The 23,117-nt window shown below is 36.9% G+C and overlaps 3 protein-coding genes across 3 annotated transcripts in view; 2 read left to right on the top strand and 1 right to left on the bottom strand.

Annotated features, from left to right (window-relative positions):
* LOC148173560 (trace amine-associated receptor 8c) overlaps nucleotides 1–12,018 on the bottom strand; it is a 33,679-nt gene extending 21,661 nt beyond the window's left edge. The window contains exons 1-3 of the mRNA XM_088038750.1: nucleotides 11,927–12,018; nucleotides 4,434–4,796; nucleotides 3,982–4,107 (exon numbers count right to left, since the gene is read on the bottom strand). Of these exons, the coding sequence (XP_087894876.1) occupies nucleotides 3,982–4,107; nucleotides 4,434–4,724 (417 nt within the window). The 5' untranslated portion in view covers nucleotides 4,725–4,796; nucleotides 11,927–12,018. The remainder of the gene's footprint in view (nucleotides 1–3,981; nucleotides 4,108–4,433; nucleotides 4,797–11,926) is intronic.
* A 771-nt stretch (nucleotides 12,019–12,789) lies between these two features.
* Nucleotides 12,790–22,751, top strand: prom (prominin). The gene is made up of 21 exons (XM_088039008.1): nucleotides 12,790–13,111; nucleotides 15,384–15,631; nucleotides 16,168–16,210; nucleotides 16,951–17,178; nucleotides 17,225–17,412; nucleotides 17,457–17,552; nucleotides 17,597–17,799; nucleotides 18,293–18,431; nucleotides 18,688–18,858; nucleotides 19,440–19,767; nucleotides 19,814–20,333; nucleotides 20,477–20,635; nucleotides 20,686–20,810; nucleotides 20,992–21,051; nucleotides 21,094–21,162; nucleotides 21,211–21,246; nucleotides 21,294–21,338; nucleotides 21,889–21,924; nucleotides 21,974–22,018; nucleotides 22,068–22,115; nucleotides 22,196–22,751. The coding sequence occupies exons 1-21, from the start codon at nucleotides 12,819–12,821 to the stop codon at nucleotides 22,221–22,223; spliced, it is 3,108 nt and encodes a 1,035-aa protein (XP_087895134.1). The 5' UTR covers nucleotides 12,790–12,818; the 3' UTR covers nucleotides 22,224–22,751.
* On the top strand, nucleotides 13,831–14,883 carry Daao2 (D-amino acid oxidase 2). The gene has a single exon (XM_088039006.1). It carries the CDS (start codon nucleotides 13,835–13,837, stop codon nucleotides 14,843–14,845), a length of 1,011 nt encoding a protein of 336 aa, XP_087895132.1. The 5' UTR covers nucleotides 13,831–13,834; the 3' UTR covers nucleotides 14,846–14,883.
* Nucleotides 22,752–23,117: the final 366 nt, after the last annotated feature.

The following is a 23,117-nucleotide window of genomic DNA, read 5'->3' as shown; positions in this document are numbered from 1 at the left end:
ATCTTTTCAGCGAGATTTATCGGAAAATAGACTCATTAATATCAGTTTCTGTAGGTAACTGAAGAAAGAGTGGTAATTAAAAAGGAACAAGTGTGGCTTTATTTGGGGAAGATGGATCGTTTTCGCGAATTATTATCCCGACTGAGAACGCTGTTTGAGGGGGCGGATACACAGTGTTAATTGATGAGGAAGTCTTCATTAATTTTTCAGCGGTGTGGATTTCAAGACAAAGCGAGGAATGGTGGATGCGCCATCTAAAAGCGTAAATAAAAATTATCAGCAAACAAAATTTATAAAATTACAACTCATTACCGTTTAAAAACCGGCAAATGCACAGAGCGAGATTCAAGTTGTTAAACTTTTAAACGAGAAATACAAACATTTTAGGGAGATGTAAAATTTGTTAACTTTGCAAAAAGCGTTTTGTTGCGAAATTTTAATACACCTAATTTCCGGGTGAAAAGTTTATAAATACGTTTTAGGTGATGATTCTTTTCCGTGATGATTATGCCATTTGAATAATGCCAACAAGCCAGAGAATCAGGCATTTCGAATGCCAATGTCCGACAGAATCCGTCAGCGGTGAAACTGGAAATGCGGAACAATAAATTGAATTAGCTGATTCCAGTCACGGAGTTCCATAAATCTGTTATAGCTCCTCCGATTGACCACGAGATAAGTTGAATGTATGTGATCGCGCCGTTTTTTGATCAAAAGAATGTGTATTTCATCTCGGAATTTTGCGCGACATGTATTGGTTATAATTGAAAATCGATGTCGGCGAAAATAGAACGTCCGATTTCAAGTCGCATAAAATATAAGTGGCGACGATTTAAAAGAAAAATGTGAGGGTGGAGTGCGTCGGTGGTCATAATTCACGGTTAATATGTGTAAAGGAATTATGAAGGAAAGTTACAGAAAAGAAAAAGTTTGTGGGCCATTTTTCAAACGCTTGATATTAAAAAATGTAAAGTTGGCAAAACACAAGTTCTTATTCCTGGCAAAAGTGCCGAATTTCCACCTTGATAGTAATTGTTATTAGCTTGCGTGTCCAAAGCGCGCTCTAAAACGTCGCACTGTGAACAAAGTTCGTGTTCGTGTTGGCCAAAATCCCGACTAAGTGCTCTGTAGACATACATCAGTGTCAAACCGGTGACCCTGTAAACGGGATCCGTATGCATTTTGTTCCATTTGGTGGAGTTAATGGCGTGTGATAGCGAATTGATTGAGGAACACAACCGGAATAATGTCTATCTCATCGTAGTGTGATAACTGCACTCATCAACTCTTATGTTGAAATTTATGCAAATTCGTAGTTAGTGCGAGCATAGAACAATCAAATTAATTTGAGATGCACTGTAATGTGACGCAAGAGGAATCATTTTTAGATTACTGCGATCATTGGAGCGAAGAGAGTCACCTAGTTCTGAGAATATTAGCTCTGAAGTTAGTTAAATGTGGTAATGAGCCACGCCCTTTTCCAAATTCATTGAAAAATTCACATGACAATTGTTTGCCGCGGGTTAAACATCTGAATTGGAAACGGTTAATGTTTCACAAATTTATTTGCGCATTTCTCTAGAGACTGTTTTTATTGTCGCAACAGTGAGTTTGCTTTCAGACGAACAAGAGTCAATATTTGTATCTAAATATGCTTGTTCTTATATTAAAAATGGTGGATGTTTCAAGGTAGCGAGTGATATTCACACAAGCTAATAAGTTTGCATTTTAGCTATCCCCATCGTACTTTATCAATATTGCATCTGTCGCCACAATGCACTGAACCTCCTATATCTATGCATATGTTCTTCCTTTTGCCGACAGCTATACTCGCATCTGCGCCTTTTGTTTCTATTTTCTTGTTTCCTTTCACATGAAGTTATACTCTGCATAAACTAAATCTAATTTTGCAAGTTAAACTCAGGACTCGTGGCAATTCAATATTTAACATCGACATCGAATACTGAAACAAAATATTTACGTTCTTAGAAAAACCCCATATGATCCTTCTATTACAAACGATTAAACCTTGCGATGACAAACTCATTCGCAAAAACGGAAGCGTGGGCAAGACTTTAGATTAAAATCAAAGTTTTGTCGCGAAAGTAAAGGATTTATGGCGAGTGCTTAGAGGTTATAACAAGTGTACACGGCTAATTTGAATTTTAAATTTACATGAAAAATTGACAACATGAACTGCGGGAAAAGAGTCCATGTAAAATCAACATAGAGACTGTTGGTGTTTAATAACATATTAAACTTTTATTAAAGTCTCGAGTGTTTTGCAGCGTAGAACAACCGTTTTTTTCCAGGCTTTGAGTATTTAACTGTGATGTTTGATCAAAGAAAACTAATAAAAATGCGTTTCATTTGTGTTCACGTTTCACTGTGTTTTATTTGGTTTGGTAGAGATGTTTTTTGTTTAGAAAGCTTTTGCAATGGTAATTTTAGCGCAGTTTTAAATGTTATTAAAAATGCATCAAACGGAACGCGTTGCTTTATCTAAATAACTTCATGTACAGAAAATGTTGTGGTATTGTAGTTTTTAATGTAAGCACGCCCTAATGGACTAACAGTAGTGTTAATTCCCGGGAACGAAACGTGCGTTTGCAAAAATTAAAATAACATTACTCACTTGTGGTCATCGGTACTGAAATATAAGTGATTTTTCGCTAAACTTTCTTTAAAATTTTGTTAACTCCAGATAATGTAAAAATAACAATGCTGTAATAATGACATGAAAAACCTAAAATATGTAGTTTTAAAGTGCTAAAATTCTGGTACCATGACAACTGCAATTTTGCTTTTAATTAATTAATAAAATGATGCATATTTTTCAAACAAGCTGTGGCTCAATAAACACGTTTTTGTACCAATTTTTAGTTAAAATAACCTTTTATGCGATCCATCGGTTAAAATAAAGAATTTAATTGAATTAAAATTTTGTGATTGAAAAATAACCAACTATAAATAACTGACACAAACGCTAATTGGATGTTTCAACAATTTAATATTTTAGTTTTCCCCTTGTCATACAATAATTATCAATTATTCCTTTAATAATCCCAATTTCGCGTGATTGATAAATTTTAATTAGCGATTGTGGATTTTTCAGTTCTAGATCGGTTTCAGCCTGTCATCCACCATAAATACAATTTTACGCGAGAAGAAAAGTCCATAATTTTATTAGTTGTCCAGAGGCGTTGTAGCGAAAGAGATAAATAGATATTTGAAGAATTGCTCTATTTCTTCAGTTTTATATCTGAACGAAAGATGGAATTTCGGTGAGCCGGTGACAAGGGTCAGTTTAAATTGTAATTCTTTTTATGAGCGGTATCGTGGATTATTGCCAATACGGAGCGGGTGGTATTTATTTTGAGAGAATGCGTGACAGACTTTGGGTTGTTTATTGAGGATTTTGGAGGCGGCGAGCGTGAGAAAAATGCCGATTTTTTATTAGATTTTAGAGAGAGACACGAGGAAAATAAAATTAAAGTCTGCTTTCATGATGGTTGGACTTTGAGGCCCTGATTTATTGTGAAAAGTTAATAAAAATTATATTTCCGTGAATAATGTCGCATGGAAATTTACCTCCAGTCCCCTTTTGCAAATCGAGCAAATAAAACCCCCAAATTCTGATAGGCTAAAGTAAATTTCTTGAATTTGCCTCAATGTCGCCGTCTCGTCGGTTTGTAGTTCAAAGCCAAGCCCTTATAGTCTGCCATTAAGTCAATAGAGCCACTCGACGACGGAAAGGCATAAAGTGCATATTATATTTTCCTTTGACTTGAATCTTCTCCCAAGAAAATAATAATTTGCATACACTCAAACAAGTCTCAACTAAATTCTCAGTTAATTTGTCGTCACAATGCACTTTTCCAAGCTCTTCACTCGACAGCGGTCGATGTCCGGATGAAATTTAGCGGGCCGTGTTAGAGTAATTAAGCTCATAATGGTCAAATCTGATATCACTCAACTCACCTGAATTTGACAGACCAACTCTCCGTATGGCCAACAATGGCGAAGCGATGGCACGATGGCAAAAGGGGTGACCAGGAGACCCATGGCTAAATCGTTGCTCGCCAGAGAAGTCAGCAGATAGCGTGGCTGAAACGAAATTACAGTTATTTAATCGTGATTTTAATTCTCTGAGTTATTCTAATTTGTCAACCAACCTCTCCAGACAGGAAGTGGACTAAAACGGGACCGTGGTTTAAGTACCATTAGTGTAATAATGCAGGGATTAAAAAGTTTGTGTGTTTGCTGGGTAATTATGACGACAGGGATGACGCGGAAGCCGTCGGAATCCTTTTAATCCCGTTTTTATAGAGTCCTTCCGGTTATTAACTGGAATTTGTGCTAAGCAACACTAGCGTGACAATTTTCGTGTAAAGTTAAAAATGGCGGATGCGCCCAATTATGTCTAAACTCACCTGGGAATGTATATACTTGGAGTACCTCCTGCTGTTGATGACCAGAATAAGCAGCACGTTGGCGGCCAGAACTCCCACTGTGAGCATCAAAACAATGAGAGCCTGCAGGACATCTCCAGGTCCCAGCAACGCCAATAACCCTAAATGACTATATCTCGGATGTGTACAACTGATATTCTGCAAAGCCGGCGCCACAAGAATCGTCGTTTTATGATGCATTTCGACAGTCTCGCAAAACTTCTTCGCCAATAGATTTATTGCTACCTGTATTTGTAATTGTTGACACAACATTCAATCTTCTCCTTCTTCATTTTCGCACAAAAACTCGAACTTGCACACATGAGGTCTTGAAAAACAAAACGTCTGCAACAAAGAATTAATAATTAGTACATTCTTCATTGAGACGTTTTAAGAGTCTCCAGTTAGTCGTAAGAAGTGCAAAAAATAGAAAGCGATGGATTAAGTGCAACGAGGCAGAGTGCAAAGAGAAGAAACACCTAATAACGGGTGATTTAAAGGCCCAAGGGTCCTGAATCGCAGATCGTGGATAGCGAATGTTGGAACCGCCCTTATCTGACCTAGCTCTGAACAGAGAGAGCAGTTTTAGACAAATATACTCGGACGATAAGTAAATAGTGCGAGCTGTAACCGATACGTTTTCAACATGGACGAGATAAATTGAGTTTTGTATATTTATGAAGGCGTTAAAGACCCACCGGAGACAATATTAGACGAATTTAGACGCTTTATAAGTGTTTGATGTTGAGGAAGTACGATCCAAGGAAAGGAATGTTAATAACGGGAAAGTGGACGGCGGTCAGAGAGTTAAATAACGTAATAAATTCAGGGACAAGCTTGTCCAGTCTAAAAATATTTTAGAAGCTCGACATCAAAATATACATGCTGTGTCAAAAAGAAATAACTTTGCTGCGTGAAACTAAATATGAAAAAAATTCAATTTTATTTTTAACGTATTGTCAGATCAAAGGTATTTTACAGTCGCTGGTAATTTAACACAGTGTTGACCAGTGCTGACAAATACATTAATATGGAGGTCGGTATATCCAAAGGGTTAAAAATCAAATGATAACAATCCATTTTTTCATAAAGCTCGAAATTTTATTTGATATACATAATTAAAATTCGAATGAAACAGTTTACATTTCAAAACCAGGATGTTGAATTGAAATTCTCCAATTTTGATGTTTTTACCAAAGAACGGATTTTATGAAAAATTTAATGTGTTTTTACCAAATACAGGGTGTTTTTGAAATCCATGTACAAAAGACTGTGATAATTTGGTCTCAAAAATTGAGCCTATTAAGTGAAAAAATGTTTAGTAAAAGTCTTTTTGTTTTTGAGATAAAATTACACAAAAATTTCAATAAATTTGCTTGTACGCTACTGATTTAAGAATGAACAAAACTCGAGTTGCTGGTTGTTTAGGAAACAATCATTACAGGTGCACTTTATTCCAGTGGTGTAGAAAAATCGTATATTAGGGTTAAATTTACCTTGTCAGTTTTTGATTAAAAAATTGGTTTTTCAAATTTTTTACTTCTTCCAGAATAGCGAGGAACTGTTTTGTACATGCATTTCAAAAACACCTTGTATCCAGTTTTAGTGGATTAATGGCCGTGATAAGCATAAAAATACTATTTCAAATGGCCTAAAATATAATTTTTCTACTCATAGTAGTGTAAGTAGGCATTTTTCAATAACAGATTTGGAATCGGCGGAAAATTCTGCGTAGACTGATGAATAATAACTCAAGTTTACTCGAAAAAATAAGCGAGATGTCGATATCAGAAGTTTGGCATAGTTTTAGTCATAAATTTTTGCGAAAATTTGCACATTTCGACTGCAGAAAAATCAAAAAACTATTTCTTATGTAAAAAATCGCGAGAAAAACGATGGCGCAAACCGCATCTCAATATCTGAAATAGTTTCCGAGATATCGAGCACGAATTGTTTTGAACCTTTAAAAATTTGGCCCTCTGGCGACAACCCAAAAATTCAAACGACCATAACTCAGTTATTTGTTGACGAAAATTGAAAATTCTCATGTTTTTGGATTTAGCGTGACATTCTGCGTAAAACGAGCCCAGATTTGTTCAGTTTGTTTAATAAATAAAGGAGGCATTGGCCAAAAACTGTTTTCAAGACGTCACTTAAGGGTGTTTTTCAGTCAATGTTTTGAAAATGAAAACGTCGTTTAATAGGTTTGAATTATACATCAGTTGAAAGAGGAGCTCGAAATCTATCTACTGGCTAAATTTGAGATCAATCGAACAAAGAGTTTACGAGTTATAACCAATAATAAAAAAAATTAAAAATTTTCATCGATTGAGTCGGGTTTTGCGAAAAATCGACTATAGAATTTTAGGCTTTTGAAAACATTTTCTAACGTAAAATAAACAGAAAAAAAGAATGGCGCAAACCACATCTCAATATCTCAAACAGTTTCTGAGATATTTAACTTTAAAAATTAGAAAAAATGAAGAAAAATGAAAATCAATTTTCCGAAACTTTGATCGATCATAACTCAGTTATTTGTTGTCAAATCTGAATTTAAATCCTAGATTTGGAATCTGCAGAAAAATCTGCGTACACTGATGTATAATAACTTAAGTTTACTCTAAAAAATAAGCCAGGAATCGAAATCAGAAATTTGGCATAGTTCTAGTCATAAATTTTTGCGAAAATTTGCAAATTTCGACTGCAGAAAAATCAAAAAACTATTTCTTATGTAAAAAATCGCGAGAAAAATGATGGCGCAAACCGCATCTCAATATCTGAAATAGTTTCCGAGATATCGAGCACGAATTGTTTTGAACCTTTAAAAATTTGGCCCTCTGGCGACAACCCAAAAATTCAAACGACCATAACCATCGCCGACTCCATCTTATACCAAGCCTGTTCAATAGCTTCCGAGATTTGTTCCCGCGAAGTAGGCCATGAGTACGTGAGGCGTGCGTACGCTAGCGCCACTCTCGACAATTTCTTGAAACACAGTTCTGGCATTTTTTGATTTTTAATTATATATTTCTGATTAGTAGCCGTTTCCGCGAAGAGAATGATCTGTTTTCTTTATGGAAGTTCGGAGAAATCGCTTTGCTTGCATTCCAGATGCCGTAATTTTTGATGAATTTACCCGACATACCTAACCTATCATCACTTCAACTTTCAAAGTGACGGAAATGTCACCAAAATGAAAGAATTATCACCAGAATTTGATACGTTTTTTCGTCGTTGGGGTCGCTAGCGTATGTACGGCGATGACCTTGAGGGAACTTTTTGCAAAGGGGAGAAATCAAAATTGAACAGGCTTGGTATAAGATGAAGTCGGCGATGCCATAACTCAGTTATTTGTTGACGAAAATTGAAAATTCTCATGTTTTTGGATTCAGCGTTATGTACCATAATGTTGTCGTAATTAAAGGGGAAAAATATGAAATAATGATCATATTTATGCATCAATAAATCTGGTAATTATTTTGTAGCTTTGTTTTACATTTTTTGCTTTTTAATTTTATATGATACCTAAATTCTATACTAACCGTATAAAGTTTCATTTTAATGTCTTGGAAAAATACCACGTCAACCACCGAGCAAACTCGAGACAGCTGAAGCTTTGAGAATATGAAATTAGTTTTGGTGATTTTGTTGCGTTCTAAATAGTTTTGGTTGAAAATTTTTCATGTATGATAAGCTCTTTTAGTTTCCATTGTTAAGCACCCTCTAAACTCTTGTTATCCTAGAATTGTTGAATTGGTGCTACTCGAAAAGTGGATGCTACCGTTTAGCAATGTTTACTTTAAACAGGTCCAGTGGATTCCAACACAGTTTCGCATTGCTGTTAATTTGCCAGGAAAGCCGATTAATTTGGCCATTTCGGCTCATAAACAAGCTATCAATATGCGGGTAGGAAGTGGTAATTTCGACGAGATTTTCATTTGCTTCAATTTCCACATACGGTCGTACGGTCTTAAAAATCAATTGCGCTTCAAGCAGAAAATCCGTAAAACTAATCATTATTTTTTCACCTGCAAAGTGCGCTTGCTTGTTTTCTGAATTTAATTGAATGCTCCTGCACTAATTTATAGCTGCATTTATAATTTAGCAATTCATTGATCTGAGGTAAATATGTTTATTGAGCCTAGCTTATTGAACTTTAATTACGTTGAAATTCCGCTCGTTTTTTTGCCATCAGATGATTTAAATTTTCCTGTGCATCCGACACACATCTTCATAAATCCTCTGTATCGCTGCCATCTGCTTCGGCTATAAAAACTTACGCAAAAGCGTTTGCGTAAAGTGTAGGATCGGCATTATTCGCTTAGAGCGGAAACAGCGGGTGACGACAAACCCTACAAACAGGTCGCCCAAGGGCAGTAAATGATCCGCACCCTACAACATTTGCGAGTACATCCCTTTCCGCTTCACCTATCGTCGCTTCCTGGACCTAAATAACTCTAACTATGTGGAAGTTGGATTCAGGAATTTTGAGAAGAAATTAAGTTATCAACGATTGTGGAAAACAGACGATGAAAAGAGAGAACTGGGTCCACACAAAACCCTAATTTATTGTAATCACGAGATAAATCAGTGCTTTGGTTTCTCCAAGAACAGATGGCGCCAATTTTTTAACCCTAAATTTGCCGTCTTTGTATTGTTTGCGCACTTAATTTCTCCCCGCGTTTACTCATCTCTGAATTGTGGAATATTTTATTCGGTGTTTAGACTAACAAATGATTCTGTCAATAGAACATGTTCGGTTGAAATTTATTGATAAGAGTCGATGTTGCGAGCTGAATAAACGAAAATATTTAGGGGTGAAGGTAACAAAAAAGACATTTTTCTTATTTGGCTGCTTTAGTTTCAGGGGGTGAATAATAGGCATTTAAGCTGCGAGGGATGTAACCAAGTTTCTAGAAAATCTGAACAAACGTGGATTTGTTTTTAGGTGCCAACAGTGTCAGTTGCAGAATTGGAAGCAAATGCATTCCGATTCCTTATTTATGAAGTCTGTAGTTTCGTTCCCCGTGCAGTATTTCAAGCGAAATTATGAATTTTTCAAATTAATATTATAAAATAAACTTCAAATAAGGAGGCTGTTCAACTGTCTCAGCTCGTTCTTTTTTACGACAGTCAGCGTGGTTTTCCTCAAAACTGTTTTTAATTTAATCTTTTCCAACAATTTTGTGTGGCATCCAATCTCTTTCTTCTCACCTTTCAAAGTCACCAGTTATTGCGATCTTGTAACTTTTAGAGTCTAGCTTATCTTTAGTCAATAACACGATTTATAATTCACGCATTTGCACTTGAATGGAATCTTCGGTTAACATTGGAATATAATGAAGTTTCGCAAGACGGCGAGAACTTGATTTCCGCATTTTCCGTCAAGAAAACGATTTTGCAATTGCTTTCGTAACAGAGTTAAGCAAGCTTTTTTCACTGGAAGTTTGTACTGCATGATGCAAGTGAGCTTTTTGTGGTTGCTTCTATTGATTTTGGAGTCAAAAGAGGAGATTTATGGAGCGAAGGCCAATACTTAAAAGGAATTATTAAGAGTGTAAACTGATTTATTCGAAGATAGGGGGATCGTGGGTGAAAGGAGGATCCATTGGAATGTCAGGCGTTTATTTATATTTCTCAACTATTTATCATATCTATTGAGTTGGAAGTTCAAAGTAAGGGACCCACATATTGAGATTGAAGTGTCACGAGCATGATATGAGTCGTATCGGAGGCGAGTCTTTATGGCTAAAATTCCAAAGTTTTAGTTACAAGACACTGACATGTCTAGATAAATAGAATGAGAAAAATCGAAGACTAAACAAAAACGATTTCCACAGAACAAACAATAAATAAAACTTCAAAAGTTATGCGATATATTCGAGCTCGTAATTTCAATTCCCGTAAATGTAGTCCCAATAACGAGCTCCTTTCCAAATGTACTAATTTTTTGTGGATTTTATGAACACGAAGCGAATAAAACCAGTAATGATCGGTTTTAATATTTAATAGCTGTGAGGCCCAATAAAAACTCAAATTGCATTCCGGCTGCAATCCCAGTTCCCAAACATAATCTAGAAATCATAAATAAAGTCGTCGTTCTAATTAGAAACTCATCAAGCTTTTTCGTTAATGAGCAAACTTTATAAAAAAATGATCGTTCTTACTGCGGGTTAATCTCGTTTCCTTAAAGGGATTCTCGCAGTGTTGACCCGGAACATAATTAATTTCTGCTACAATTATTACGATATTAAATTATCTGTGGACGTGAAACCAACAATTTCATGGAGATATTCTCTCTAAATGTGGGTTCTTCATGTCATATTCCGGTGCACTGAGTTAAAACTGTTGCGATAACGAACTCTCAATCAGTAATCAAGAGATTGCGGTCACAATTGAATTCCATAGTCAAACCAGCGCGAATTTAAGAGCAAAAAATTATGTGCTTGTTTCTTTACAAATTATTCATCTGTCAGGGAAACAATTTCGCTCACTGCTTCCTAATTTCAAGCTTTTAAAAGTCTAATTTCCACAATTTATTTTGATGAGTTTCAGCAAAAAAGTAATGAGTTAGCCCCTCCTCTGCTGGTTTATCTGAAAATACGGCCTTTTGGTCCTCCAAATAAATAATGGTTAAGAAATCCTGACCACTTTATGGACTAAAGTAGAATTTGGTCGGGGTGACCTAGAGGAATAAATCCGAAGAAGGAAGTAATAGAGATGGGATTGGCGTAATTGAGAATGGGTTGATAAAGCGAAATTTATGCTTTTATTACGAGGAAATAAAGATATTAATTGACGCAATTTTTAACGACTTTGCACTTAAATCCTTTTATTTTCACGCGGGCTGGTCATTTCGAAAAAATGAAAATCAATAAGTACACTTTTCCGCGAAAATTCTGTCCATTATTTACTGAGATCGTGTGAAAATCCGTCCATTAAAACTTTCCCGGCACCGATAGTCTATTTTTGCTCCAACGCTTAAATTCGCATAAACCTCACCCATTTCCACACTTTAAATTTATGTCGATATAAACCCACAGTGTGACTACCAACTCATATTTTATTACGTGTACATTACAATTAATTACCAAAATATACCATCAATGTGATTATACCACAAAACCAACACAATCTCGTCGAAAATTAAACTAAATCCGATCAATACATTCCAAAATTTTAACCTAAATTATTTCTGTTCCAACACCGAATTAAAACTTTAATAAAAAGAAACACCGCGTAAGTGGCTCGAAATTGTTCGAAACTTTTCAAAGAAAAGAGATATCACAGCGACTCGCACTGCTGAAAACTCATCAAATAACTTAATTTTAATAAAACGGGAAACTGAGCCAAATCGATATCTCATTTGGTCGCATAAAATATGAACAAGTTTGAAGGAGAAAAAGTCGAAAGAATTCATGAAAAAGTTTGGGTGGAATTTTTTATTACGTGTGCGTTGGTTTTAAAATACGTACCAATTATCCATACATGATTTGAAAAACTTGCGATCACGAACCACTCGCACGTACAAAAGTCCAAACGCGGCAACCGCAGGATAACGACTGCAGTTTCCAACTTGATACAGACATAGTCCTGGCAAAGTCCTGATCCTCCCTGATTCAAGCAAGCGCATTTCGGGACTCTGTATACCCAGAGATATTAACAATAAAGTAAATACTGCTAAGTTATTAATTTAATACATAGAGTAGTCGGCACTGAATTGTTTGGAGAGTCTGTTTTTGAATGATTTTAACGCTTTAATTTATAGAGGCACTTTCTCAACTATTATTCGGGCTCGAGTTATCTGTTTGAACAACAAAACGGAATTTTAGCGAAGAAGTGAAGGGTTTAACAGGAGAGAAGTGCTCTAAACTGTTGCTGAAAATTCTCGCCAAGTCCTGAGGTAAAAAGAGAGTTCAGAACTTTCGGATATAATAATTATTAAAATAATTCGTTTTGTAGAAAATGGTGGAAGCGCTCTTTACATCAATCATAAAAAAACAATTTGGACACGCCACTGCGCTTTCTCTTTTCCCGTTGCTTTCCTCTTGAATTATTCTTATTTGCTCTAACCAACCGTTATTTCACCATGGCCTTCAGCAAAAAAGTTTAATTAAAAATAAAACACACTCCCTTAAGCCCAACGACATTTCCACCAGTATTTCGTTCCCAAACAACTTGTATTCTCACTCTCCCAATTCTTTCAAATCAACGATCTTTAAACCCGGATTAACCTAATAACCATTTCATTTAAAAATCGACCGATCCACATAAACGAAACCCTAGAAGCCATTATAATCCTCTGACTTCGCATTACCTACCACAGTTGGTTCAACACCGTTTTCCTTTCAACAAACAATTATAAAAATGCGAGTCACAACCGTCGTATTGCTTACGTTGTGCGTTGTTGTCACTGCTAATTTTAGTGTGGGAAATTTTGATATTCGAAAGACGAATGGAGAAAAAAATGAGAACCCGACCGTGGAAGATTGCGTTAAAAGTTTGCTCCACATTCAAAAAACGGCTCTGCTCACAAAAAACTGTTGCTTAACGAAATTGTGTCCTTTCAAAAATCAACTTGAAGGTCGAAGAATCCAGGCGCTTCTGAGGGAGACGTGCAAAGAAGGCATTTTGGAGAGGGAACAAATCGAAGGATGCGAGTAAGTGGAGTTTGTTTTTACCAGTTTAAACTCTCGTTTAGTTTTAAAATGGTAGAAATAGGGCAAATATTCAGCAAACAGCGACACAAATTTCACCTGCAATAAAGAGATTGCAGCTATCGCAAACAGCGCAACTTCCAAACAGTGTCTATCAATTCCAGGATTACAGTTTATTTCAGAGGTTTAAAAATCCTGTTCACGAAGTGTGTAATTGCAACTCTGATGACAGAACAGTTCGAAATGCAAACAATTTCAATTATCGTCAAAATGATACAGCTTAATGAAATCACATTTTAGTTTTGATAAAACTGAACTGAATTAAAGTCTCAGGTTCGTGATAATCGTCGAGAATAATTCAACGTGCTTTGAGACTTTTATAGCTTTATCCCCTTTGTGCAAAAAGGTCGTTTTCTAATTTTCGCTGCAACTTCATAATTAAATTATCTTTCGTAAATTGAAAACGATTAAAACACTGCTGCCAACTTGAACTATTTTGATTACAATGCAGATGTACACAAATTTATATGAGTCACTTCAAAAGAGAAAAATTCGCTGAAACGAGGATGATAAAAGAGGATTTTAAGCGTCTGGAAAAACTAATTAACTGTAATGTTAGTACATTTACATTACGACCTCTCCATTATCGCAATTATCTCCAATTATTGAACTATTAAACAAGGTCAGCACCGATTAGATAACTTTACCAACTCATCTCCAGTTACAATGTACACTGTTGCTGTGATAGGAGGTGGGGTAATCGGTCTCCCGACCGCCCTCACCATCCAAAAAGAATTCGGATCAAAAGCAAAAGTCATCATTTTCGCCGATAAATTAAGTCCTCACACAACTGGAGACGTGGCTGCAGGATTATGGACACCTTACATCCTACAAAATACGCCGCAAGACAAAGTCTTGAAATGGTCAAAAGCAACACAAGATTACATCCTCAAGTTATGGAAAAGAGGACTAGCAAAAGACGCAGGAATATCGCTACAAGTTATGGTGAATTTATCCGATGCGAAGGATTTCAAAATTCCTGAATGGGTGAAAACCACACTGGGCCACAGCGAGATGTCGAAGGAACAAGTTGAGGATTACAACAAGAAGTATGGGAAAAACTTCACCGGTGGGTTCACCTTCGTGTCTTTTATCTGGGAGGCCTCGAAATTCCTCCCGTTTCTCCAGAAAGAGTTCCTGGAACATGGTGGCGAAATCCGTCAGAGAACCATCAAGAGTTTTGATGAACTCTCTCAATTCGACGTCGTGGTTAACTGCACGGGTCTTACCTCGCGTTTTCTGGTACCAGACCCATTGGTACGACCCATCAGAGGTCAAATTGCGAGAGTACGAGCTCCTTGGCAGTTCCACGCTTTTTTGACGGAGGAAGAATCCGGTCACTACATCATCCCAAATCAGGACTGTGTTATCCTAGGAGGCACCCACGATAAAGATGATTTTAGCACCACTATTAGTCCCACTGATCAAAAATTTATTTTCGAGGGTTGTACGAAATATGTCCCATCTTTGCAGAACGCAACGGTTGTAAAACATCAAGCTGGATTGAGACCAGGTCGAGAAAAAGTGAGACTAGAAATTGAAACTCGCAATGGAATGAAGATTGTGCACAATTATGGACATGGCGGGAGCGGCATTACTTTGTCTGTGGGGTGCGCATTGGAGGCGGCGGAGCTAGTGAAAGAAGCTTTAGGCTTTGGCGGGCAGAGTAAACTTTAATATTTGTAGTTTTTTTAATAAACGAGCTTTCTGTGTGATTAGTTGTGATGCAGTTATGAAAATGTTTACTTCAAATTATTAAAAGAGGGAGGTTTTGGGGATGATTCTAATCCCAAATGAGAACAGAAGTTTCGAGAAGGAATATTTCATCAGATAAGTTGGTAATCACCTCCTTAACCTCGTGATTAAAGAGACTGTTAGGAAATTAGTTCGATGTTCAAGTTTAGATGATAAAAACACTAAAATTTTCTAACAGAAATCAATACGAAAAATCAGATATCGGTTTTATCACTTCCTTTGAATGACAGCTCCTTTTTGCGCCATTCTCCTGTTAACAGTTTTATTCAGATGTGTATTCTCGGTCGCCTAGGTGACCGCCATCAAACGATGATTTAAAAGGAATGATAAAAGATCCGTTTGCTTTCGTGCAACTTTATGTCCTCCTTGTAAGCGATACTGTTTTCTTCCTTCCGTCAATGTTTATTTTCCAACAATTCCCTTTTATTCGAAAGTGAAGATAATATCAGCGGTTTTTCAGATCTATTAGCTTCACGTTAGAGCCCCCCAATTCGCATTCTCAAGCGCCCACTTCACGAACACGAGATAAGAAAATTAGATTTGAAAATATCGCAAAGATATCTGCTAGAATCTCTGGTTTGCAATTCTTGGATGTCCCCAAGGGAGACGAAATGCGCATCCATAACCTGCGACTCGAAGAAGAGTACTTGTTATTCGAAGTATTCTCTACTTTAATGGGATATTTACAACCGGCAGGATTTCCTACAGGTAATTATCACAGTAAAAAAAGCAAAAATACGTACAGCGTCCTAAATATTTACAGCGTCGTAAAATTACAGACACCCAATTTTCGTCTAACCCACTTTCAGATGAAATTAAAGAGAACGCGCTACTCAGCGTCTTACAACAAAACACGTTCATTCATAGGAAATCAATTTCAACCCTTAAAAGCAGTCACAACACTAAAAGCATTCACGCGAAAGGCCATGAATGAGAAAGCATTTTTAAATATTTAAGAATTGAGAAGTAACGTGATTAGGCACGTGAAATTCCCGTCCAGAGAACTTTACGTTTTTTCTGGAAATGAGTAAATTATTTAAGTGCTTTCGGGCAAAAGTCGCGACTAACTAGAAATAAATTAATTTTTTTATTCGCTGTAGAGGTTTTGTCTCGCGCAAAGACATATTGTATTTAATCTCCAAACGCTCTCGTCTATTCTCTCCAATCCCAATAAACACCAATAAAAGAACACCAAATCACGACAATACAATGCTTGCTCTCAAAGAATCTTGTGTTTGTTTCAGGTCTTGTACGTGACGCTGTCCATAAGCAAGTTCCATTTCATCTACTCCTTTTCCAGGTAATGGAGCGAAGCTTGAGAATACCAAACTTTCACACCATCGCGAAACTCATTTTCTTAAACTTTTAAATACCTGGCGACACTGTTGAAAAATCCGTCAAAAAGAAACGTGCGCGGAATTTTCTAACTAAACCAATTAGCGAGGAATGTATCAATTATGCTCAACTAACTCATGGTCTTTTTCGCACACAAATAATCGGAAAGCAAAGTTGTTAATTACTTTGTGTAAAACATCTAAGTTTGTTAATTTTTCATTTCAAGTAACATAATTAGCAGTGTTTCAAATAAGATTTTAAATTCATTTCGATGTTCAAGCGGCACTCGGAAAAATTGCGAGATTATGGATTCGGAGCGGAAGCTTATTACAGAAGCTCCACGCAAACAAAGATTGTAGCTTATTAGTTTCAAGGATACATTTCGTGGCAGTTTAGAGACATTCTTAAAACATCGCTCGCGTTTCCCCACTAATTAGATAGTTTAAAAAACCTTAATTAGCTTTTGAATTAATTATAGTGTAAATTTCAGCACGGGCTTAGACGCTACGTTCAGCTCCTTAAGACAATTTATAGCAGTTCTCAACTCGCCATATTTACTAAATAATCGTTTCCCCAAAGTAGTTTAGGCGTCACAGGAAATTAATATAAAATTTAAGCGAAGCCGTGATCCCGACTCGTTCGATAAAGTTATATAAAATCATTTCAACCTTCCTCTTAACCCACTTAAAAGAAATTTGTTTCCAACTACTTAAAACGGAGTTTGCAACTTCTGGATGGATTTTATTCTGGGCTGTTGTAACTCTCAGCATTCCTTTCATAACTTTACCTTACTTCTGTTGTTCAAAAGGAAACCTTAGACGCCTCCAAGACGATCCTTCGGAGATATCGATGGATTTTCGCGACAAATGTGTGGAAAAGACTCTTGCGGTGATTTTGTTGTTCTTTCTGACGCTCCAATTGTACGTTGAATCGCTGAATTTTCACTGACTCATCCGGTTATTTCAGGTTTCCGATCGTTTTTCTTTTCGCTGGAAACGAACAGATTTCCCGGCAAATGACGCGGTTTCTAAATACAACGAATGTCATTTTCGAAGATTTGGATATCTTTTCAAGAAACGCGCATATGCAGATGTCGTTCGTCGCGACGTCGTCCACCGACATCGCCATCGAAGCGATTCGTAAAGATTTAGAAGGTAAAGTTTGGAGATCTGGATAGTTTTCAAATAATTTGTTTTAGATATTGAGGGTCTTCTGGGACGTCCCTTTCAGGAAGATTTAATTCGTGAAACTGGAATCGATATCGCTCTTGATGGACTGGACGAACTGAGGACAGGTGAAAATGAATTTGTTAATGTTTGATGATGTTATTTGGTTTAGGTTCTGAGGAGGTGACTGCGTTGGTTGCACAGTTGATGGATGATTGTGACGCAGTGAATATACAAAGAAACTTGCTGCAAGAACAACTTAGAGAGGTTTCTAGACAATTGAGTATTGCGAGACAACAATGCAGAGCTAGAGATCGGGCTTTGTGTTACACGTTGCAGTATAGTGGACTGGAAGTTGCATTTTCGTGTGGGAATGTAAGTAAAAAACTTTGTTAACGTCGCGTAAATTAATATTGACCGTGCAAAAACAAACACTTGCAATTCCACTGATATTCCAACAGTTGCATTTAACTGAATTATAGAGCTTTAGAGCTTCCAGGAGATATCATACTTGCAATAACTGCGCAAGGTAATATTTAATCTCGGTCGCTGCTTCCGTATCTAGATTCGTAATTAGCGCAAGCAATAGATTACCAGATAATTCCAGAAAGGCATTTGTGCTTATATGACTTCGAAATTACACCTCTTCATTACGATTACTCGGACATTTGTCTGTTTACGTGCCAATATCTGCGCCTGTAACATGGAAATCGAATTTTCCTCGTAAAAGTTTGTTACTTTTGTCGGCAACTCATAAAGATAAGAAGAGTGGAGGAGTTGCCACATAAACAAGATGCTAAAATTTTTAACGTCTCGTAAAAAAGATTATCCGCTTAACTTTACCAAAAATTATCAAAAATTTTCACAGTTGACGGCCGACTTCAGGATAAAACAGTTAGAGCGGTTGCAAAAGGAGAAAAACCTGGACAGAAGTGTCGGAAAAGCTCGCGCGACTTTCAGACAAGTTCCACAGAGGGTTTCCCGGGAAACGGCTTCCTACGTTGCAGGTAGAATTACGTTCAATTTAGTTTTGTAATGGCTCGAATATATTATCAGAAATGCACCTGATGCCGCTTAATTTATTCCAATTGAGTTTTGACAGTCGTTACGTAAGCGAAATTAACATTGATGTTTGCTCCTTCGCAGGTTCTCGCCTTTTGTAAATTTTTCACCCTTGGCAAATTTCTCCAATTAATTTTCCCCTTCCGCAACCTGCTCCTCGAAGTTATTTCGTTTTCGACCCTTACAACCAACTTTTTCCAGAAATAAAAAATGTGTTAACTCGAAAGCGCACCGAAGTGTATAAATCAGCTCACTCTGTCGACGAATTATCAAGATCCTTGTCAAATTCAATCAACAGCTTGCAGAAGAGGGCTGTACACGTTGTCGAGACTCTTAACAGGTGGGAATTATGGCGATGGTTATCAGTTTTAGGTAAGCTATTACAAAACGTAAGCGTTTTCTTGGAACGAAAATGGGCGAGATTTAATCGAAACGAGTTCGCCTTGATGCAAACGGTTTACAACGTGCAATTCGTATGAAGGACAGATAGAAAGCTGGTTAATGATGAGTTGCGAAATTTATTGTGACCGAGACAGTGGAGTCGTTTCGCTAAATTTTAAAAATTTCTCTCAAGACACTATCGATAACCACAAATTGGCTTCTTTTTCTGTCCAAGACTGCACTTTACATCCTCGCGCCACTTTCCCATTTCTGCCGATTTAAATTATGCATCTCTTCCAGAGCCTCTGAAACCAGCTATTTTGTTTCACGCAAAGCCTAACCACTCTGTATTCTTTGCATAATACGTTTCGCCTCCGGTTATGAAATTCTCTAAGTGATTACCCTCTGCATACCCTTCAACAACACATTAAATATGTACACGACGTACTCGCCTCCGCGCTTAAAAATCGCAATTAGAGTCTTGACTGTAAAAATTACTTTATGATAACATAGCGGAAATTAGCATCAATATTATTGTTTATGATTAATATGCACCCCCTTGTTGTCATTAGGAATATCCACATTGGTATCTTTGGTTTGGGGGTTGTTATTATGTGGCGCGCCCTGCGGATGTGGAACTACGTCAAGAACTGTTCCTTTCTTATTGTCAGCTGTAATATTGGGATCTCTACTTTGTCTAATAGTTTGGAGTCTTGGAACGTTAGCATTTTTAGTGGGAGCCCATGGACAGTCTTTATTGTCTCAACCCCTTTACGATGAGCCTCATTATAAAGCACTCGGTGAAATTTTCGATTCGGGAGGTATTTTACACAAAGAGGGTGGCGTCTTCAAAGCATTCCTTAAAGCGAATGATTCCATAAAACTAGCAGACGTCCTCAAGTAAGTAACGAACAATTCCTTCATTATAAAGCCGATTTTTCTACAGAGGTTGCCAGTTAGACCAACCAGCTTATACCACTTTCCACTTGTACAACTTCTTCAACGCCGCTACAGTAACAAATTACAAGAACTGGGAGGACCTGAAATCAACTCTCAACTTCACAATCGACGATCCCGTGTTGGAAATACTGAGCCCTTCTTTGCAATTAAACCTCCAATTCCTGGCAACCACGTCGACACTCAATTTAACTCAATATCGAACAAAAATTTCCGGTTCTTTGACGAAAAAAGACTTGAATTCGTTTGCTGATCAATTAAACACCGTCGCGAGGCAATTGAATGACCCTGTGAGTTCAAAACGATTTGATGATCTGGCTTTGATGGTGAGAAAAATTATTCATAATGAGACAGCACGCTTGGCTGAGTTACAGGATCGAATTCTTTATAAAATAACTGCGCTTGATTTACTTATTCATCCTTTGAGCCAACAGGCAAACCAATCGCTGGCCCATTTCAAAGACGTGCAGCTTTTTCTGGATAACCATGGAAGAGAAATAGCGCAGAGGGTAGGTCGGGGTAAAAAACGTAGTTTATTGGTTTTGGGAAACATTTCAACATCTTGTCATTAGACAGTATGAAGGGGTGAAAATTAGACTTTTAACTAATGGAATTGAATTAGAATCATCTTAAAAATAATTTCTTTCTGCAGAGCGCTTTACAGTTCACGTCGCGTCTGGAAAACTACCTCTCCGACTTGCATCAGCACATCACGACCAAAGTAACGAAAGACATCGGTCGTTGCAGACCCCTCTGGGACATTTTCCACTCCATGCGTTTCTTCATTTGCAAATTAATAGTGGATCCAACTGTAATGCAGACATCTCAACTTTTGCTACAACTAATTGGATTACTTTCCAGAATGGAATTTCAGTGTCGTGCTTTGCTTTGACTTTATTGTTTCTGGGTATCGTCATCGTCGTAGTGAATTTAGTAGAACATTACCGAGAGCTTAATGAAGAACTATTAACATCTATTACACATAGGTAAGCCATTACTTAATTACGGAGCGCGAAATTAGGTTTAATTACCGAAAAGGGCGCTGCCAGCATTTTTATGACGTCGTTGATACCTATTTCCATGACAAGAGAGATGATGTGGTAAAAAGAATGGATCGGGTAGATAGGCAGCACAAAATACACGCTCAAAGGGGTTGTTTTGTTGCAGACGCACCAGAGACGGACTTATTATTGACAACGAAAGCACATGGGCCACACCTTCCTCTGAGTAAGTCTCTGATTTAAGTTTTTTATTCTTACGTGTTCTCAGGAGCCCTCCAGAGCTTGAAATACGGAATGGACAAAATGAGCCCGCAACCTGGGTCACACCAAGCTCCAGGTAAATTACTATTCCAATAAAGTGGTTTAATTAAACGAATTTTTGTAGACAAAGCGTGGAACATTTGATACCGCCCCCTCCAAGGTAAAAACAAATAAAAATGTTAAAGTCAAGTAAAGGAATTTTTGTAGAATACCGGCGGGTTCGTCGGGCTCCAGGATACGATCACCTAAAAGGTGAATCTTATGCTCTTCTTTCTGGTCCTTTTGATACAGGATCCGCTTTAATCATATCCGCTGTGTCCGGTGTTTCTAATAATAACACTACTTGAATTTCCCTGCGAAGATTATAATTACTCGAATTAAAGGAGACATCCGACAAAGCAATTTGTTTTGTCACTAAACTCAAAGCGTTTTAACACTTCAGAGGCGCGTCGTGGGGTTTTCTTTCGTTTAAGCTTTGTTTTAGATGGACTGGTCAGAACTGGAGTTGTAGAATTAGTTCTTTGGTGTTGTCAAATTAGAATATTTATAAATCGGTCCCTGAGTTTTATTAGCTCGTTTGAAGTGGCATTAAAATTGTAAACAAGTGGAAAATTTCTTCTTTGTTTAAATGGGGATCAGGTCGACCACTAGTTACCCAACTCGACATTTTATTATCTCGTTCTTTTGAAAAGTCCAAGCCCAATTGTATCACCATCAACTAAAACTTTTTCTAGAAAGTTGATCCTGTTGAGTCACTCCACTCTTTGCAATATTATATAACGAAAGCATTTTTCTTTGACAGGCTTTCTACAATAGCATCAAGGATATCAGCCGCTAGGTAAGTTGTACAATTTGATTCTTTAATGTGGAGAAAATTGTTTTCACAGAATCCCGCAGATTCCGTCTGTATCGAGAGCAAGGTCGCCGAAAAGGTGATTTTTTAGCACCGTTTTGTTATTAATTCGTAATTAATTATTTCAGACGACAAGAATCGTTGCGATTGATTGAACCCATCTGTTGGAAATCCGGGTAAAACACGTAATTTTATGAATGAGCAGTTTACTCAAAGCTGCTTAAACTTGAACTTGTAATTGTCGCTTATATTGTAGATCACTTTCACCGAAGAGCTGGCTGTGACGGAGTGAAGCACGAGCTGAAGGTTTCATGATTGAAGTGTTATTAAATTGTTATTTTTGCATTAGCAGTCTTTGGACTAGATTACTAAACCGTTTAATTATGACTCTCGATTTTTTGTTGGTTTTTAGAGTGTTGGTTCTCATAACGATGCATCTGTTTCTAATTTATAATAGTCAGTGAGCCTTGAAATTTTGGCGACATTCTTATTAAAAAAATGGCAAAGATAGAAATGTGCAATAAATTATAGGTTCTTAAGTTTTATAGTTCAGCCGTGTCAGATTTATATTTATTATATTATTCAGTTTCTTAATTAATTAATTAGGTTATCGATAGTTTTTGCTGCTAAGTATATTGGGTGTTATTTGTAACTGTGCAAACTGCCGTTGTGCTGCCATTTAAAAAATCAACCATCAACTGCCACTTGTTTTACGCGATTACACGTTAAAACGTAAAATTTAATTATAATTGAACTAATCCTAAAACTGTTGAATTATTCCGTCATAAATAAAATTGTACCTAATCTATTGATTTTACTGTTATATTGTGCTCTTTTTAGGGTGCTTTAATATTCCCTGCCAATTGCAACACATTTTTCTGCAACCATTTTGTCCTCGATAAATGAGTTAGTGCCTTATCAATTTTGCATACGTCTTCTGCTTCATTTAACGATCGTCAATTCATGGAAACGAATTTAAAAATTTAACTACGTGCTTTCTATAAGAAATTAAGGATCAATATTTTATAAATACTTTAAATGAAAATTCATGAACCGACTGTAAATTACTTTAAAAAGAAGGAATTTTCTTTGAGTAGAAACCATAAAATTTTGCCCTGCTAAAGAGGTGCACGTTCAAATTGTAATAAGTACGAATGTTTATGTTGTTGAGTTGAGAA

The sequence above is a fragment of the Gnatocerus cornutus genome, chromosome 6 (genome assembly GCF_029298725.1).
Source record: "Gnatocerus cornutus isolate USDA-ARS CGAHR chromosome 6, icGnaCorn1.1, whole genome shotgun sequence".
NCBI classification, from domain to species: domain Eukaryota; kingdom Metazoa; phylum Arthropoda; class Insecta; order Coleoptera; family Tenebrionidae; genus Gnatocerus; species Gnatocerus cornutus.
Note: the sequence above shows the minus strand (reverse complement) of the source record. Positions and strands in the feature narration are given on the sequence as shown.